The sequence below is a fragment of the Elephantulus edwardii genome, unplaced genomic scaffold (assembly GCF_000299155.1).
Source record: "Elephantulus edwardii isolate Elephantulus edwardi_28Jun2011 unplaced genomic scaffold, EleEdw1.0 scaffold00024, whole genome shotgun sequence".
NCBI classification, from domain to species: domain Eukaryota; kingdom Metazoa; phylum Chordata; class Mammalia; order Macroscelidea; family Macroscelididae; genus Elephantulus; species Elephantulus edwardii.
This window is the reverse complement of record NW_006399774.1, coordinates 13018365-13038764: the sequence shown is the minus strand read 5'-3', so window position 1 is coordinate 13038764 and position 20400 is coordinate 13018365. Positions and strand designations below refer to the sequence as shown.

Sequence of the window (20400 nt, the reverse complement as noted above, 5' to 3'; positions counted from 1 at the left end):
CGCCTTTCTAAAACATGGCTTTTCAATACAGCACTAGCCATTTACATTCAGAGCAAAGGCCAAACTTCTCCACGCCGATTATTTCAGTCTGCACAAGAGCCCAGTGAGCGAGGCAGGATGTGGGCTGTTAGGCCCCTGCGTCAGCTGAGGCTACTGATACTGAGAGGACCCTCAGTACACAAGGTCAGGCAGGAGACTCTGTGGTTCCAGACCACATTTTACTATACGGTTCATCTTATTCTATTCCATTCTTTGAACGTGCCAAAGGATAGAGATTGGGACTTGATGCATGTAAGACTCCCAGGTAAGCTCAAGTAACAATTCCGGACCATCTCTAAACATTCCAGTGCATCTCTTGTGACTGGGTTCCCTTTCACTAGTAGTTGTTTGAACAGAATGGAATTTTTAGCCCTTCTGTTTTTCAGCGGAAGATCCGAGAAAGAGAGGAAGATCCTCAACAAGACGGATTAGCACAATGGCTGTAACGGGTTCGAGCCTATCAGAGACCATAAGGACGGCACAGGACAGGGCAAGGCTCCAATCAGTTGTCCCCTAGGTCACCATGAGTCACAGCCAACTTGACAGCATCCAACAACAAGATTTTCCGATAAGCTGTGAAATTATTTCAAGTTTCATGGGAAATTGTTTCAAGTTGCCCATGAATCTCATTAAGAAGCTTCGCAGAGTAGTTCTTTGACTCGACCTTAAAATCCCCAGCCAATACCCGGTCTTGGACGCCTTAGAAGAGTTCTTTGACCAGCCAACAGCAGGACTAAAAACATGTCCCATTCTATCATGGAATGGGAAAGAGGAAAGACAGAGTCTTGGCAAATTCAGCCACGGTGCCATCCTGCAGAGAAGAGCATTACACGTGCCTCGGGAATGCCACCTCCACTTCAAACCCTGCTCTTCGAGCATGTAGGCTTCACGTGAACACATCGTGGCTGGCAAGAGCTGTTGTCTGCTCATATCAGGACGTTTGTTTTGGAAACAGAAACGTGTGATATTAGTTTAAGCTGTTTCTTGTCTCCAGAATATAAGAGTCCAAGGGCATGGGAAAGGAAGGCTTACAAAGAGAATCAAACAGGCTTTCGTTAAACCCAATTTCCTACTTAAAACTGCTTTAGTAACTAAGGGAGAAGAGAGAAAATAATTTCTGGATCCTGAGCCCTTACGGGGAGTGAAAACAGTAGGAAATAAGTGAAGGAAAAGGGCTGTCTTTGAGACACTACAACCATTCCTTGTACTTCCATAGAACAGAACAGAACATTCACATAGGGTTTCCAAGGTTATAATCTTGACTGAAATGAACTTCCACAATTTTTTTTCCCTCCCTTGGGGTAGGTGGTGGGTTTGAACTCTTGATCATTTGGTTAGCAGATGAGTGCTTTGACTATGACAGCACAAAGGATCCTTACCAATTCTGTCAATTGCAAATCTTTTAAGATTAATTTAAACATGTGGACAACTCCAGTGTTAGGCTTTGTTTCTTTAAAAAAATAAAATTAGTTCCATGAAGAATCTTTTTTTCCTGCTTCTGAGGACTTTTAAAAAGTGTTTCTTGTTTAAAAATACCAACTCAAACTCAAGTCATTGCAGTTGAGTCTAAGTCAACTCACAGCAACCTCTGGTGGGTTTCACAGGCTGTCATTTGCATGGGAGAAGATTGCTCATCTTTCTCCCGAAAAGCCGATGGATTCGAACTGGCAGAGAGGCACTGTCTTGGTTAACTCTTCTACTCTCTATGAACTACACCACCACAATTCCCCTACAGAGGTGGATAGGTTAAAGGGACTGTAATCGTGCCTACACGCAGGTCGGCAGATGATGTGTCTAAGTCACTTTAGAATGTGCTATAAATACATCCATGTACACAGCTGCATCAATGGGGGGGAATGCTTTATAATCTTCTTAATCATAACCACACAACATGAAAGAATGAGTTGCTGGATCTGGGGCCTGGAGACCATGCGTGGTCTTGGGAGACATCAATGTCAATTAGTATGACAGTCCACACTGCAAGCAGCCATCTAAGATGCAACAATTGGTTTCTCCCTATCCAGAATAAAGAAGAAGAAGAAGCAAAGATGGACTGAAAGAATTCGCTCACAGGGATAAAGGTCCAAGCTTCACTTCCTCAATCCTGAAACAACAATTAGATGATGGTGTCCAGTTACCAGCACTGGGCACTCTGAAATGGGCCTCGGGAGAAGACCCTGGACAGAGTATGTGCAGATGGGGGACAAAACTCAAAACATGAAAAAGACCAGGCCCACTGCTCTTGTATGGATTGGTGGATCCCCTCAAGACTATAACCGTCAGTCACGCTTCAAACCGGAGCAAAACTCACCCCCGAGAGTCAACTGTCAGCCGAAGAAGAGGCCTAGAAGGTCACCAGGAACGCCAGGATGCATGCACACTTTAGAAAAGCAAATTAAACAAGGTCCAAAGAGTAGCATTTGCCCAATTATAGTGCTCTGAAGGCTGGAAGGGACAGGATAAGAGGGCAGATGTCATCAGGATTACAAGGAAGAAGTGGGGGAAGTGGGACGGCATCGTGGGGATCCCAGTTAATGTTGTACAACAAAATGAGCATGAACAGGAGAATGAAAAAGAACAATCTGCTTTGTAAGTTTTCATTCAAAACACATTTAAAAAAAAAAGAAAGTGTTCTTATTTAAACAAGGCCAACCTTTCTGAAGTTCTCCTGAACGCTCCACTCTCCAACTTTGCAGGAAAGCAAATGAATGTGCCTCCAAGGCGCCCTGACCTGCGGAGCCTCCCCCGTGGAATCTCTGGACTGGAAAACTCATGCTCCAAAGGCCAGGGCAAGCAATTCGTCATGCCCTTCTTTTTCAGAGCCCCAAAGAGTAAACATTCACAGAGCCTGTTTCTCTTATTAAGGAAGCAATATTTACCAACAAATCGTTTCTTTCCGGCCAGATCAAATTCTTCTTGGGGGAAAGAGCTGATGGGTCCTTCCGGGGAAATGATCCTCAGTGGGTCTGCTGTAGTTGGCACAGGCTTGGTGGTGGCTGGAGGCTTCACAGTCTCAAATTCATAATCTGAAAACAACAGGAAGGTTTTGTAATTGAGAATTTACAGAAAATCAGTACTACTTTTAGTCAAACAATACCTTTTTTAAGATTAAGTGCTAGATTGAAAAAAATCAAGAAACCAAAAACAAAATGAAAAACTAAAATAATTTTTATGACTATGCATAATTTGTTTCTAATAAAATAGCATTTTCTTCCTTATTTAACTCCCTCAGAAGAACAGCTACGGAAGAAGGAAGCCAGGAGCACCAGGAAAAGCAGGCCTGGGATGGGCTGGCAGTCTTGGAATTGGCCCAGGGTAGGGCTCTTACTCTCCTGGCCTGGTCCAAGGCATTCTCCTCCAAATATTTTTCCCTTTTTGAAACCAAAAAGACTCATATTATAAGATAGGCCTGACAAGTCTTCTCTTCACCTACCTCTTTTGTTGATAGTTGTCTATAAGCCACCCACGACTCATAGCGACCCTATGAACAACAGATCTGAACGTTGCCCTATCCTACACCAACCTCATGAGCTCGGTCATGTTCAAGTCCATTATCACAGTTATTGTGTCAATTCATCTTGTTGAAGGTTTTCCTCTCTTTCACTGACCTTCTCCCCCCCCCCCGACCTTTCCCAAGACAATGTGTTTTTCCAAGGACTAACCCCTCCTAACAATATGCTCAAAGTATGGGAGACAGAATTTCACCATCCTCTAAAGAGCAGTCTTGTTACACTTCCTCCAGGAGTAATTCGTTTGTTCTTTTGGCAGTCCGTGGGAGCCAATACTCTTTGCCAACATTATAATTTAAAAGCACCGATTCAGGGAAGGGAATGGGTTTAATCATGGCAAGAGAATGAATTCATTAACTCTATGAAAATAAACAAATCTCTGCTATCCTTTCAAGTGGTCAAAGGTCATTTTAAAAGGTGGCTAGTTAGTGTTTTCAAGAAATGAGGATGGAAAGACCTCATCTCGTCATCTAGTTGACTTTGGACTTGTATGTTTGGTCATCATGCTGGTCGGCAAAACAACGGAAGCCCTCTATTGGTGTGGGCCGACACGATGACCACAGGCATGGACTGAAGTGTATCCACCCTCAGGAAGGTGGGCGCAGGATATGGGAATGCTTCATTCAGTTAAACGTAAAGTTACTGGGAGTCCTCGCTCACTGAGGGACAACTAATAAATGTTTCCAAACATTGAGAAACCTTCTTTCACTTTCTCACAAGTTGATTTTCTTTAGTCAGTGTTTTATTAAACCCTTAAGATTTAACTCCTGCATCAAGCTTGACTACAATTGCTTCACATATGGAATTGCCCCATACATTTGTAATTTAAAATAATGGGCTGTAGGCCACAGCAGGCTACACAATTCCCACAAGTGAGGACACTGAAGTCCTAGAGGTCAGAGGCCACTGGGCTGGAGACTGAGTTCCCTCCCACAGGGACTTCTTTGATGGCAGAGCTGACTAGGGAACACACCACGGAAACCACCATCAGACCAGGGTTATCTGCAGACAGTTGCGATGGGGTTGAGGCCAGCACTTGAGAGGGCTTTCAGCAGCTGATTTTGGGGAGTAGGCCACCAAGCTTTTCTTCCCAGGCTCCTCTGCGTGGACTGACACCTGCAAGCTTTCATGTAGCAGCCTAGTGCATTACCTATACACACCATGCTGGGACATTAAGTTCCATGTAAGTTACTGGCCCAGAGATGGTTCAAGACTTTTTAAATCCTTAATCCTGTAAACTCAGCCTAATGGATATTTGCATAAGAATCACTACATCTCCAGCATCAGGCATTTCTTGCACTTGGTCAAACAGGGGAAATGAACAGGAAGAAGAACACAAGGGGAAGCAGCTGAGATCTCAGTACAGCTGAGTCTGTACAGCCGAGTCAGTACAGCCAAGCCAGCACAGCTGAGTCCATACAGCAAAGTCCTTACAGCAAAGTCAGTACAGCTGAGATCGCAGTACAGCTGAGTCAGTACAGCAGAGTCAGCACAGCAGAGTCAGTACAGCAGTCAGTACAGCTGAGTCACTACAGCTGAGTCAGTACAGCTGAGTCAGTACAGCCAAGTCAGTACAGCTAAGACCTCAGTCCACTGAGTCAGTAGAGCTGAGACCTCAGTACCACAGAATCAGTACAGCTGAGACCTCAGTACCACAGTCAGTATAGCTAAGTCAGTACAGCACAGTCAGTATAGCTGAGACCTCAGTACAGCAGAGTCCACACAGCTTAGTCAGTACAGCCCAAGTCAGTACAGCTGAGACCTCAGTACAGCAGTCAGTACAGCTGAGTCAGCACAACTGAGACCTCAGTACCACTGTGTCAGTACAGGTGAGACCTCAGTATAGCAGAGTCCATACAGCAGAGTCAGTACCGCTCAGGGCATGGAGGTCCTGATTTCCTGGGAGCAAGACTCAGGAGGGTGAATGCTGGGTGGGGGTTTGGTGTGGAAGCTGCCCTTCAAACCTGGCAGTTGCTTTCTTTGGATCATACTGTATTGGGGGGTAACTTGGGAGGACAGTGGTAGTGAGGGGTAACAGTCCCTAGTCCCTCAGCAGGCCTTTGGCATGGCCAATGGACTCAGGGTTCTGAAGCACAAGTTAAGCAAAGCCATGCATTTCATAATGGACACAGGATCTTCTAATCAGCAAAGAAATCATCCCCAGCGGTGTTTCAAAATCAGTACCTTCATCATACACAACGTAGGCTTCCTCCGTGGGCATCTCAGTCTCGCTCTCCAACCCCGAGAACTCATCTGTGGGAGGAAGCGATGCTGGATTACCAGGGGTGCATCTTTCCCAATTCTCTCCAGTATGTAACAGTCCCACCCGCACCCCAGAATGTCCACGGGGTCAAGGTGCCAAGGACACAGGCTTCTCCGCTTAATCAGAAAGGAGACCCATGTCTCCTCTGCTCTGGGCCCCTTTACTTTTATGAAATGTTTTACACTTTTACATGAGTACCTGCTGTTGCTAACAGAAAGTAATCCAAAAGGCCTTTCATTCATATATAGGTGCTGGTGTGAAAAGCGAAACTGAGGTCAGCACTTTGCTGTGCCCACCTAAATCAGTGCTAATTGGTTCTTCATTTTAAGCTATTTATGAAAGATTCCAAAGGAACCATTTACTCTTGGGTAATGAGAACATTGAATGAAATCAAGATTCTCTCTCCTTGGGCCGAGAAGCACTATCATCAGCATACTCTCTCTTGGGGCCACAGAGAGCTGTTTAAAGCTCCTCCCACCACCTCCCTACCCACATCCCACCTGGCCTGCTGCTCTCTGGACCCCGGAAGGGCCCTGGGATCCAGCAGGCAGGTAGAGGCTGGGACTCGTTGTAGTAACAGCAATCACTTCACCTCTCACCCTCCTCAGCCTTACAGCTCTACAGAAGGTTCTAGAACCAGCCCTTCCTCCTTTCTCCTGTGCTTCACCATTCTCTCCTCCCAACCTGTGATCAGCTAGACTGGTTTCCTTCATTTTCATAAAGTTTACAGATAAAATTCCAATAATCATACATTCCTCTCCACAGGCAGTTTGCACTTTAAGGGAAAAATTGCTAAGTAGTCTATGATCACTACAGAACTATACTTCAAAAGAAATACACAGAATTTTAGATGGGTTACTTTGGCCACCTCCAGGTACTCTTTATGATAAGAACTATATTAAAATTCTCATGATACTTGAGCACATGTTATGATACATGGTCAAGCAAGATGCATGATTTAACCATAAAAGAGAGGGGCGTTTGGTTTAGGGGGTTTTTGTCTCAGTCCTCTGAGTAATTTGAGCGGAAATCTTTTTGAAGAGGTGTGATGGAATCAATTGTTAGTTCTCTGCTGGGGGAATGTTGTTGCAGCTGTGGAAAAAGGAAAATGACATCGTGCAGTTGATAAATTCTTGAGGCAAAAGACTATCTAACTCAAATGTGAGGGGAATTCTTCTCTATTACCCTTAATCCCACAGCAATCACAGAGAACTCTTTCAGATGGAAACCCAATGCACCCTTAATGGGAGAAATGACTACAAATGATTGACTGCTTCTGTACACCAGGTATTTTATGCACATAGTATTGAACTTGTGGGAGAAGGATGGGCAATCTCCTGCTGTGCGATTTCCTGCCTCTGAAAATCCCAGAGGGTCAGCTATGGGTCGGTTTCGACTTGATGGTCCACAACAACAACACTACTGGAGTTAACTCTGAAACAAGGCTGTGAGATATGTGGAGAAATAGTTACATTTTTAAGTACCAAACACCCAGGCTTGGAGAAGTTTACCCTCATGTCTCAAGCCACAGAGCTGGGAAATGACAGAGCTAAATACAATCTGAACTTCAAGCCCTCTGGCTCCATGACTGTGACCTCTAGATTTCATAAAACTGCCTCTACTTTCTCCACGTTGAACGAACCCATCACGGAGTTTGCAACACTTAAGGAATTGTGGCGAATCATCAGCTGAGTGCCAGGAGGGAAAACTGAAGTAGAAAGTGTACAAACTCTCCCCACCAAAAAAAATCAGAGGACCAAGTCTGCAATTTTCTACTGTTATGGAAATCTGTCATTCTCCAGAAATATACCGATATAGTACTTTTTCCAGCCTTTTCAAGCCTGGTTTGAATTAACATCATGGCATTTATGGGGCCAAAACAAACTCAGCAAATGACAGAGGCAACTTCACATTGTATGTCCCCCATGTATATTTCACAGGAAGAAGCCCTGCTCCCCACTCAGACCCAATGAGACACTCAGCACCTGTTGTGGTTATTGCTGTTGTTGTCTACAGTCAAGTCAGCACCAACCCATAGCTGACCCTCAAGCGGGTTTTCAAAGGCAGTTAATCACAGGGGAGATTGCCCATTCCTCTCCGTGGAGCAACTGGTGACCTAGAACCATGCACCTTCGGGATGGCAGAGCAGCTTCTTGCCACTAGGTGCAGACCTCAGGTCTTCTGATGCGGCCAAGGAATTGGCAGGAGATGTTGTAAATGGTCCACACTTCAGGGGTGAGCAGAGTCCTGTCATGTGCAATGATTAAAAACAACTTTTCCCTAGGCCCTTCCCACTCTGAAGTTGGGAACCAACACAATTTTCCTCTGGGCTGGGTCACAGGTATTTACTGACTGAGTCACCTGAAATTTGACGTTTCCTGTGCTTCCTGGCCTACCGTTTTCTCTCCCTTGTCAATTCACCTGAGGAATCTAGTCTTGTTTTCCCTCGTCATTTGTTCATTTTTATTTTGCCGAGCCTCTGCTTTCTAGCTAGCATATCTGGTGCTGTGAACAGAATGCACGGCTGCCGACCTGAAGGGTAGAGGAAACGTGGGAGAAGCCTCCTGGTCTACGTCCCCAGAACCAGCTACCAGAAACCCCGTGGCACAGGGTTCTACGCTGACAAGTGCGAGTTGACAGCAACCAGTTTTATTCTTTCTCTAGCCAGTGGGTAGAAATAATAACAGTGGGTAAATGATGCAAGTTCTGCATCCTAGAGTGAACATGAAGGCGGAAAGATGTACTGTCTCCTCCGTGTCTTGCTGGTGTTGGGTATCTCCTCAAGGTTAGATCTCCTGGGCTCACGCTGAGTCACAGAATGATGCCATCTCCCTGCACCCAGAGGTCACGTCTGGAGATGAGTGGTGATCAGCTCCTCTGCTAAGAACACACCCTGCTGAGCAATCCAGTGCTTCTTCTCATATCAGACAATGGCAGGCATCCCTGTTCTAGAACAGTGCCATCTTGAGCCCAAGTAAAAATGACTTAGAAAAGGATGCTTTTTTCAAACCAGTTTTGTGAGAAAATGAACAGCAGAATTAACCACACCTGAATATAATTGTGACCCACTGGGAACTACCCAGAGTGGATGCGATGTTGACTTAGTATCAACTTCGCAGACTTCCTCCTCTTCACTGGGAAGGCGACCCTAGCCATTTACCACGCTGGTGTGCTTCATTCCAGGCTGCTGTTAATGTTGTGTGCCGTCGAGTCAGAACCAACCCTCCGGCGGGTTTTCAGAGGCAGTAAATCACACAGGAGGAGACTGTCGACCCTTCTCCTTTGGAGCAGCTGGGGGATTCAAAGCACGTACCTTTGGGATTATAGTAAAGCATCTTACCACTAGACCACCAGAGTTTCTGGACAGTTTATCCAAATAGTCACAGAAATGAATCTAGAATGTTATCAAGGAATTAGATCCTTAGCTTCAGAGATATTCCAAAATGAAAACAAGAAAATTCTCAAGAGAAGCTTAGAGAGGGTAAGGGACAGTCATTTGAAAATCCAGACTATATCTTCAAATTGCAGACTGGTCCAGTCAAGTGGATTTTCAATAATCTCCACTGTGCTTCCTGTCTCCAGAGAGTGATGTGATGGGCTGAACTGTTTTCAGTGATGACCGATTTTATTTTTCCAAACATGCAACAAGGTCATGTTACAAATTCTTGAAGGTGCTCAGCTGACTCATAACATTTCCAAACACACAGTATCATCAGGGCTGCTGTAGAAAGCGAACCTGAAAAACAAAGATCACTGACTTTTAACAACTTCTCAATGAAAAAACGGACCTGTAGCTTTACATTCAGTTCAGATATTCAAGGATGCAAGCTGCTTCCAAGAGGAAAAGGAAATGAGGTAGAAGGCATTATTATCTCATCTGCAAAGACTTTATTGTTGAATAGAGAAGGGATATCAAGCAAAGACAGTTAAACAGAACAGAGAGAGGTGAGGGAGTCCTGGCATGCTGCACAATGTTTGGGGCTGCTAACTGAAAAGTGGGCAGTTCAAATCCACCAGCTCCTCCTTGGAGAGAAAGATGGCCAGAGTCTCTGCCTATAAATATTTACAGTTTGGAGACTTGAGGGAGGGTCGCTATGAGTTGGAATTTATTTGACAGCAAGGACATAACAACAAATTTTATGTGTGTGTGTGCGTGTGTGTGTGTTTTTGTATATACATACATACATATATATATATATGTTTGTATGTATGTGTATATATATATGTTTGTTTGTATGTATGTATATATGTTTGTATGTATGTATATGTATATATATGTAAGTGTGTGTGTATGTATATGTGTATGTATGTTGTTGTTGTGCACCATAAATTAAGGAGCGGAAAAGAAGATTTCACAGGGCAGCTTGGGAAGAAAAAGCAAAGTATTATAATGAAATGTGCAAAAAGCTGAAGTGGGAAAATCAAAAGAGACGAACTCACTCAGCATTTCTTAAGCTGAAGAAACTGAAGAACAAATTCAAGCCTTGACTTGCAATACTTAGGGATGCTACAGGCAGAATATTGAATGATCCAAGAAGTATTAAAAGGAAATGGAAGGAGTACACAGAGTCACTGAACCAAAAAGAATTGGCTGACACTCAAGAATTTATGAACAAGCTTAGGATCAAGAAGCAATGGTGATGAAGAAATTTTAAGCTACTCTCAAGGAATTAGCAAAGATCGAGGCCCCAGGATTTGAAAGAATACCAATTGACATATTTTAACAAAAAGATGGTGTCCTGGAGGTGCTCATCAGATTATGCCAAGAAATCTGGAGAATAACCACCTGGCCAACAGACTGGAAGAGATCCATATTTATTCCCATTCTAAAAAAAGGTGACCCAATAGAGAGTAGAAGTTTCAAAACAATATCACTTATATCACATGCAAGCAAAATCCTGCTGAAGATTATAAAAAAAAATGACTGAAACAGTACACTGACAGAAAACTACCAGAAATACAAGCTGGGTTTAGAAGAGGCTGAGGCACTAGAGACATTATCATCAATGTGAGATGAATCTTGGCAGAAAGCAAAGAGTACCAGAGGTCTATCTATTTGCACTTCATTGACAATGCAAAGGTATTTGACTGGTCACAATAAATTGTTGCTAACCTTGAGAAGAATGAGAATCCCAGATCGTGTTCATGCAAAACTTATACTTGGAACAGGAAGCAGTTCTCAGAACAGAGCAAGGAAACACTGAATGGTTCAAAATCAGGAAAGGAGTGCATCAGGGATGTGCCCTGTCTTCATACCTTTCAATCTGTGTACACAACAGATCACTCAGGAGGCTTGACTTTATGAGGAGAAATGTGGCATCAAGATTGGAGGAAGACTCATCAACAACCTGTGTTATAAAGATGACACAACCCTGCTTCCTGAAACTGAAGAGGATAAGAGGTGTTGAAGAAGGTGAAGAACTATAGTTTCAATATGGATTGATGCTCAACATCAAGAAAACAAAGATTCTCACCACTTACAGCACTAACCCATGATAAATGGAAAAGAGATTGAGGTTGTTAACAATTTCAGCTTGCTTGGTTCCACAATCAACACTCTTAGCACCAGCACTCAGGAAATCAAATGATGAATTACACTGAGGAGACCTCTGAATAACACTGCTGTCAGAGACCTCTCCAAAGTGCTGAAGAGCAATGATGTCAGTCTAGAGACTAAAGGAAGCCTGATACAGACCATGGTCTTCACAATTACTTGCTATGCATCAGAGAACTGGATAATGACTAAGGATGACAGAAGAAGAATCAATACCTTTGAGTTGTGGTGCTGGAGAAGTGTATTGAACATACTATAGACTGCCAAGAGAACAACTAGGTTTGTCTTGGAGAGGCTAAAACCAAGTTTCTCTTTGGAGGCAAGGATTTTGTAGCATGTGGCCAGGATCTACCAGTTCTTGGAGAAGGACATCATGCTTGGAACAGTGGAGCGACAGCACAGGAGAAAAAGCCCCAGATGACATGGATTGACACAATAACTGGGATAATGGGGGTAGATAATGGTTGGAATGAGTGAGACTGGCTCAGGATAGGGCAGCGTTCAGAGCTATGGTACATAGGGTTGCTATGAGTTACAGGTGACTTGATGGGACACAAAAACAATGACATATCTGTATGCTTGTTATTATTATGATTATTTAGAGCTGTGGTGGCCTAGTGGGTAAGGAGTGGTCATGCCAACTCAAAGGCAGGTAACTATCATTTTACAGCAACTTAGAAAATGAAACTTGCATAGCAACACTTAAAAAACTATCTGTTGACCTACAACCAAGAGAAAATAAAATAGATAAATGGGACCGTCTAAGAATCAAATTCCTACGCACATCAAAAAACTTCTCCAACAGGGTAAAAAGGAAAGCCACAGACTGGGAAAAAATATTTTGGTGATGACATATTTGATAAGGGACTCATATCCAAAATTTATAGAATATTCAAGCACCACAATAGGAAAAAGGTAAACAACCCAAAAGCAAAATGGGCTCAAGATAGGAACAGATACTTCACCAAAGAAGACATTCAGATGACAAACACATAAAGAAATGTTCAAAATCCCCAGCTATCAGAGAGATGCAAATAAACACAACTATGAGCTATCATCTCACCCCAGTAACAACAGCAAAGCTGAGCAGAACAGCAAACAGTAAACACTCAGTGAGGTTGTGGAGAGACTGGAACTCTTCTTCACTGAAGTGAACTTTGGAGTGTAAAATGGTGCAGCCTCTCTGGAAGTCAGTCTAGCTCTTTCTCAAAAAAGCTGGAAATAGAAATACCATTTGACCCAGCAATTCCACTACTGGGAATAGAACCTTAAGTAACCAGAGGTGACATCCAAACAGATATATGCACACCCATGTATATTGCTGTGTTCTTCACAATAGGAAAGAGAGGGAAGCAACCCAAGTGTCCATCAGTAAACAAACAGGTAAAAAGACGATGGTGTGTTCACACAATGGAATACTACACAGCACTGAAAAAAACAATGAACTCGTAAAACATTACATAACATGGTAGATCCTGGAGCACATCATACTGAGTGAAGTATCTCAGTTACAAAAGGCCAAATACTGCATAGCACGCTGTTATAAAGCAGGTCTGACATTGGGGGGTTAGGAGGAGAATAGGATAAGAGTGGATACATAAGGACCATTGCATTGGAACAGGTGAAGAAAGAACTGTCTAAAGGGAATGAATGATTAGGCATTATAAATACAACAGCCCAGAATAAGAGGTATATCATTGCAAAGAGGACTGGGGGTGGGTGGGTGGGTGGGCAGGTAGGTAGGTAATTGTTCACCAATGAATGAGTATTTTTAAAAAGTGAACTGGGGGAGGGAAAGGAGGCAAAATGTGCAACAATGAATGAATGAACATCTAACTTCTCTGTAAACATTCGTTAAAATCATAACATAAAATTTTCTTTTAAAAAATATCATTTGGAGGGAGAGCTCAGTTGGGAGTGAAACGCAGAAGCAGCATGTTATTGATATAAATAGAAGGCAAAAATCCACTGCTGTCAAGTCAATTCCATCTGATCGTGACCTTCCACCAGGTTTCTGAAGCTTTAATCTTTATGGGAGGAGAATGCCCTTTTGTTTCCAGCAGACCGTTGGGCGCATTCGAACTATAGACCTTTTGGTTAGTAACCTAAGGGCTTAGTTCTTCACAAAGATTTGTCTGGACACAAAAGCTAGCCAGGCTCCCTTTACTTTCAGAATTCATCCTGGAAAAGATTTTTAAAATCGATGTCAATACCATTAATCGTTCTCATTGCCATTGAGTGGGAACCGACTTGTAGCTCCAGCGGATTTCCGGGGCTGTAAAGCACACAGGAAGCATCTGCTCCTCTTTCTTTCACTGGTAGAGCTGCTGGCACAGTTGAACCACCAGAAAGGCATCACTTTAGGATTAGCAACAAAGGCCCCTTCATTAACCATCAGAGAACAAGGAGGCATCGCGCCACTCCCACTAGGACGGCTATAATCAAAAGACATGACAAATGTGCTGAGGAAGCTCTGGTGACCTAGTGATAAGGAGTTGAGCTGACAACCCTAAGGCATGGAGTTCAAATCCACCAGCTCCTTCTTGGGAGAAAGATGGGCAGTCTCCTCTGAAAACCTGCTAGAGGGCCAGTTTTGAGTCGGTTCTGACTCAATGGCACATAACAACAACAATAACAGCAAGAGGAGTGAGGATGTGGAGAAAGTAGAAATGTAAAATGGCATAAATACTGGAGGAAAAAGCTTGTCATCTCCTTAAAGAGTTTCTACAAGATCTAGTCATTTCATAACAATGTGTGTACCCAAGCGCAGTAAAGCCATACGTCCCCACTCACACCTGTGCACAAATGTTCATCATTAATCATGAGAGGGCAAGCCTGAAAACAACCCAAATGCCGACCAAGAGAGGAACTAATAAACAAGTATGGGAAATGCGTGCAATGTGATATTATTGGTCATAAAAAGGCACGAAGAGCTGACACATGCTACAACATGGATCAACCTTGAGAACATCATGTAAAGTGAAAGAAGGCACACGATCATATGATGCCATTGACATGAGATGACCAGGAAAGGAAAACCCAGAGAGAGCGTGACCGGTAGTCTCCATGAGCTGGGAGGGAGCGGGAGGGGACAGACTGCTACGGAACGCAGAGGGGTGGGGTGGGGGTGATGAAAAGGTTACAAAACTTTTCACATCTCTGTGAATTTTTTTTAAAAAACGAATAAATTGTGCTGATGTTAGATGGATCTTGGCTGAAAGCAGAGAATACCAGAAGAATGTCTATCTGTGTTTCATTGATTATGCAAAGGCATTTGACTGTGTGGATCATAACAAACTGTGGCTGACTCTGAGAAGAATGGGAATCCCAGAACATTTAATTGTGCTAATACGAAACCTATACTTGGACCAAGAGGCAGTAGTCAGAACAGAGCAGGGTAACACTGCATGGTTCAAAATTGGGAAGGGTGTACGCCAGGGATGCATCCTGTCTCCATACCTTTTCAACATGCATGCAGAGCAGATTATCCGAGAGGCTGGGCTCTATGAGGAGAATTGTGGCATCAGGATTGGTGGAAGATCTATTAACAATCTGCGTTATGCAGATGACACAACCCTGCTTGCTGAAACTGAGGAGGACCTCATGCACTTGCTGCGAAGGGTCAAGGACTGTAGCCTTCAGTATGGACTGAGGCTCAATGTCAAGAAGACAAAGATTCTCACCACTGGACCAATTGGCAGCATCAGGATGGATGACGAAGAGATTGAGATTGTTCACAGCTTCAGTTTGCTCGGCTCCACAGTCAACACTCTTGGTACCAACAGTCAGGAAATCAAAAAGCATATCGCGATGGGAAAGTCTGCTGTTAGGGACCTCTCAAAGGTACTCAGGAGCAACAGTGTCTCTCTGGAGACTAAGGTGCACCTGATACAGGCCATGGTATTTGCAATTGCTTGTTATGCATCATAGAGTTGGACAATGACTAGGGAGGACAGAAGGAGAGTGGATGCTTTTGAGCTGTGGTGCTGGAGAAGGGTACTGAATGTACCCTGGACTGCCAGGAAAACAAACAGATTCATCTTGGAGAGGATTAAACCAAGCTACTCCTTGGAGGCAAGGATTCTGGGGCTTCGTCTGACATACTTTGGACATGTTGCCAGGAGGGACGGGTCCTTGGAGAGGGACATCATGCTTGGGAGGGTGGAGAGACAGCGCAGGAGGGGAAGACCCTCTATGAGGTGGATTGATTCAGTGACTGGGGTAATCGGGATGGGTGTATCGGAGGCGGTGCGGTTGGCGCAGGATAGAGCAGGGTTTAGGGCTGTTGTGCATAGGGTCGCTATGAGTCGGAAACGACTTGACGGCACATAACAACAACAACAACAACAACAATAAATTGTACACTTAAAAGAGTAGACTTTGTTACATTGATTATATCTTAATAAGTTTGTTTGAAAAATATTCAAACAAAAATAACTATGATTAGAACTAAGGCACAGAATAAAATGTTTTAAAAACTTAACAAAGCAGCAGAAATTTTTAAAAAGGAACAAGGGCCATATAGAAGTGTTTAAAAATAAAAACTGACAGTAAATTAGGATATTACACTCGGACATTGGGTTTCTCTGCAAGCTATTGGGCATCTGAGTGGTTTTCTCGTTGGAGTCATTATGAATCATGCTGCTGTGAACACTTGTGGACAGGATTTATTGTGACTATTTTCTCTCTTGGGCTTTGCACTAACTTAAATTCATTTTCAAAATTATAATGACTACTTAAATACTCCATTGGCTCAGACTAAGGAAACAGAAGAATGAACATGAGTGAAGTGAAAAACAAAAATTACACACACGTAATCCATGATTTCAAAACAGAACAAACACATACAAATTAAAAAAAAAAACAACAACACACCAACCCATTCATTTTCATATTAAACAAGGTCTGAAAATACAAATGTGCATGCGATAAGGACAGTTATCAGGAGATGCCTGTCCCTGGAGAAGCACCTCATACTTAAGGAAACAGGTAAGGAAAGAGGAAGACCCTTAAGGAGACGAGTTGACGTTGTTGTTGTGTGCCATCGAGTCACTTGCGACTCATATCAACCCTAGGTATAAGAGCTCTAAACCCTGCTCTATCCTGTGCCAACCTCACCGTCTTTGGCACAGCAGAGATGGCAAGGAAGGGGCCAGGGCAGGGCTCTGTTCTGCTGTACTGGGGTCACTGTCTGTCAGCGTTGACTCAACGGCCCCACCACCCAAAATCAACAATAGGACTTACATGAGAGGAGACAGAACAAAATGCAAGCAATCATAATAGAAATAAAACTAAATCCGAAACAGTTACTTCTCTCTTTACAATCAATTATTATGCAAATAGTTATTTTCCTAGGTTTTAAAAAGAAATACATTCATCTATGAGTAAGAGTATGATGTAAGAGGTCAAGGAAAGTAACGTTATATTTGAATACTGGCAGCTGAAAGGTGTATAAAATGAGTACTCACTGTGTAAATCGACAGGCTAACAGTCTGCCTCGCCGTGGTCCTGTTCCTCCGACAAGCGCATCCTTTATCTTCACTGTGAGTTTTGAGATAGATCAAGTTTTCTTGTTTACTTGGATTTTCTCCACAGAAAGATTGACTCAAATGAAATTTCCACTCTGGATACAGCATCCAAGTTCAAATGGGCATGCTTATGATGGTTCAAAAGTTCTGAGCACACAAATAATTCCTGAGTTGAAGTGCTTTCGCCGTCGAAGCTTAAAAAGACACTTTTTTACGGTTGACACGCACTGTTTCAGCCTGGACGAGATGACTTTGTCTCCTCCATGGAGTCTCCACATCTGACTGAGCCCAAAAGAAGAGGTGACTCCACCCCACATGACCCACAGGATGTGGCGTCTTTTCCACTCCTTGGGGTGACGTGCCTGCAACTCTCACAGGAAGACTGTCGTCCTAGGCAGTGGGACAACTGGTGCCCCAAAGCAGGAGATGCTGCACAATGACCCCGTATAGAGATGGAGCTTTCAGGAGCTCTGCCACGCAGAAAAGGGGGTGCTACAAAACGCCCTCTTCTCCTTCTCTGAACTGGTTGGAAACCCCTGCACCTGCCAATTCTTCTTGGGAAAGTGTCTCCGAGTCTCACGTGAGTGCCCTGGGCCATCCAGTATAAAAGCTCTGTTGAATCTTGTTTAAGTCACATAGTTATCAATATTTTTTTATATGTACTACTACCATAAGTCTAGTACTATTCTGTGGGACGCACTTATGGGTACATCTGGTGGCTTAGTGGTAAGGAATTGTGCTGCCAACCTGAAGTCCCATAGTTTGAATCCACCAGATGCTCCACAGAAGGATGGGTAATCTCCTCCCTTACAATTTACTGCCTCTGAAAACCTACTGAAGGGTCACTGTGGGTCAGCTCCAACTTGACTGTCCACACCAACATCAATAGCCAGAAGCACAAATGAATACCACCTGTGTTTCAGCTAAGTATCTGGCCTGGGCTGGACCAAGGCGACCTGACCTCACACAGGACACACAGTTCCTTTCACTTCAGGCAAACAACGAATACCTTCTTAGTGTAAACATGTCCCTTATGACATGTAGCAATCCTAGCCGTAGTGATTGATTATGAAAGAGAAATCTCTGTGGTCACAAGAGACTCAGTCCTGGTCACCTGCAGCCTTTGGGCCCCTCCTCTAGAATGCAGCACGTTGGGTAAACAGATATCATTGAGAGAGAGTCGGCTTACCTTCCTCTGGGAGGCACTCAGGGGTCCCGCTGGAGCCCATTATCCGGTTGCCATCTTCATCATGCTTTTCAATGGTGCCAGGGGGACAGGTGGGAGCTGAGGTGGTGGTGGGCGCAGGGGTGGTGGTGGTGGTGGTCCGGCGGGTGGTGGGCCGTGTGCGGGTGGTGGGCCGTGTGCGGGTGGTGGGTCGCATGCGGGTGGTAGTGACTCGTGGGCGGGAGGTGGTGGTGGTCCGCTGGGTCGTGGTCCGCCTGGTATGGGGGGTTGTCCGCCTGGTTGTGGTGGTCGTAGGTCTCGATGTTGTAGTGGTGGGCAGAGGGGTGGTAGTGGTGGGCAGAGGGGTGGTAGTGGTAGGAAGAGGGGTGGTAGTGGTGGTGGGCTTCATGGTCGTGGTGGGGGCACGGGTGGTTGTTTTGATGACCTCTAAGCCCACCAGAGGCTTTCCTCCAAGGCTCAAAATGGGCCTGTCTGGGGCACTTGCCAGGGGTTTGCCATGGCGCCCCTGCCCGAAGAGGGGAAGGCCGTCTGGGCTCACCACAGGGGTCCCTCCCATATCTGAAATAAAACCAAACAAAACTTAAGTGACTCAGAAATAATACCAGAAATAATGAACTAGTCTTTGCAAAGCATATGTGGTCGTGTGCTTTGGTTACTAAAAGACAAAGGCATATATGTAAAAAGGATATCAGCTGAGGTAGCAACAGCTGCTACCACCCAGACATTTCTAGGCTTATTATATTACCCATTACTGCATATGGCCTTATCTAAGCTCATGAAGACTTCCTTACCTCAAGATAACGCATCATTTCTAAGGTATGTGGCTGAGTCAATTCTGACCCATAGTGACCCTGCAGGACGATACAGAACTGCCCACAGGACTTGCTGGGTAATAAGCTTTATAAGAGCAGTTTGCCAGGTCCTGTCTCTCATTGATTGGCTGGTGGTTTCGAACTGCAAACTTTTTGGCTAACAGTCCAATGCTTAACCATTACACCATCATAGACGCAACTGTTGTTGTTGTTGTTAGGTGTCTTCATGTTGAGTACAACCCATAGTGACCCAGTGAAGGACAGATCTGAACCTTGCCGACCCCGTGACGTCCTCATCAACTCTGATATACGCCAGTCCATCGTTACAGTCCCAAACCACCTCCCTGAGTATCTTCCTTGCTGTTGTTGACCCTGTGATTTTCTAAACATGATGTCTGGACCCCTCCTAACAACATAGCCAAGAGATGTGAAAGGGAACTTCAGTGAGCTCTGGTGACCTAGTGGCAAGAAGCTGCAACTGCAGTCTCAGAGGTGCACACCAGATGCTCTACTGGAGAAGGAGGAACAATCTCCTCCCGTACCAGTCAGATCCGATTTGATGGTACACACAAAAAATAATAAAATTAAAAAAAGAAAAAAGGAAACTTCCTCATCCTCACCTCTAAGGAGAATCCTGGGAACATCCTGACCTCTAGGGTGCAGCCTGGGAGCATCCTCACCTCCAGGGAGCACCCTGGGAACAATTTCTCCCAGACAACTTCGTTTGTTCTTTTGGCTGTCCATGGGATATTCAATACTGTTCTCCAGTATCATAGTCCAAAGGCATCAATTCTTTTTCTGTCATCTTTTTTTCCCTGTTCAATTTTCAGCAAAAAACTGAAAAAAAAAACAACAACAACAACAACCATGGCTTGGATTATGTGCACCTTAGTCTTTAAACTGAGAGCTCTGCCCTGTAGCGCTCTGAAGAGACCCTTTACAGTAGATTTCGCAGTGTGTGCCTTTTTGATTTCTTAATTGCTGATATCAAAAGCGTTGGTGATGGACACAAGCAAGATGATATCCTTGACAATTTCAGTCTCTTCTCCGTTTATCATGATGCGGACTCTCGATGCCTTGTGCCGAGGATCTTTGTTTTCTTGATGTTAAGGTGTAATCCACATTGAAGGCTGTAGATCTTCTGCAGCGACTGTTTCATAGTGTGCTCACTTTCAGCAGAGTTGTGTTATCTGCATAAAATAGGTTGTTGGTGAGTCCTCTGATCCTGAGGTCACATTTGTCTTCATAAAGTCCAGCTTCTTGAATCGTTTGCTCAGCTTCAGATAGAACAAGTATAGATAAAGGATACAGCCTTGACAGATACATTTTTTTCTTCCTGTATGAGATTTATTATTTTTTCACATTTTTTATTTTTTTACATTACTCTGATTTAAGTAATGTAAAAAAATAAAAACAATTAGAAATTGTTAAGAAAGAAATAGAATGCATAAATATTGACATATTAGGCATTGGAGAGATGAGATGGACTGGCATGGGGCATTTTGAGTC

At 43.9% G+C, this 20400-nt stretch overlaps 1 protein-coding gene across 1 annotated transcript in view; it reads right to left on the bottom strand.

Moving 5' to 3' along the window:
- The window catches only part of FNDC1 (fibronectin type III domain containing 1), a 104279-nt gene that overhangs the window by 23828 nt on the left and 60051 nt on the right, over positions 1-20400 (bottom strand). Inside the window, exons 14-16 of the mRNA XM_006882813.1 lie at positions 18083-18637; positions 5733-5801; positions 2919-3065 (exon numbers count right to left, since the gene is read on the bottom strand). Coding sequence (XP_006882875.1) covers positions 2919-3065; positions 5733-5801; positions 18083-18637 — 771 coding nt within the window. The remainder of the gene's footprint in view (positions 1-2918; positions 3066-5732; positions 5802-18082; positions 18638-20400) is intronic.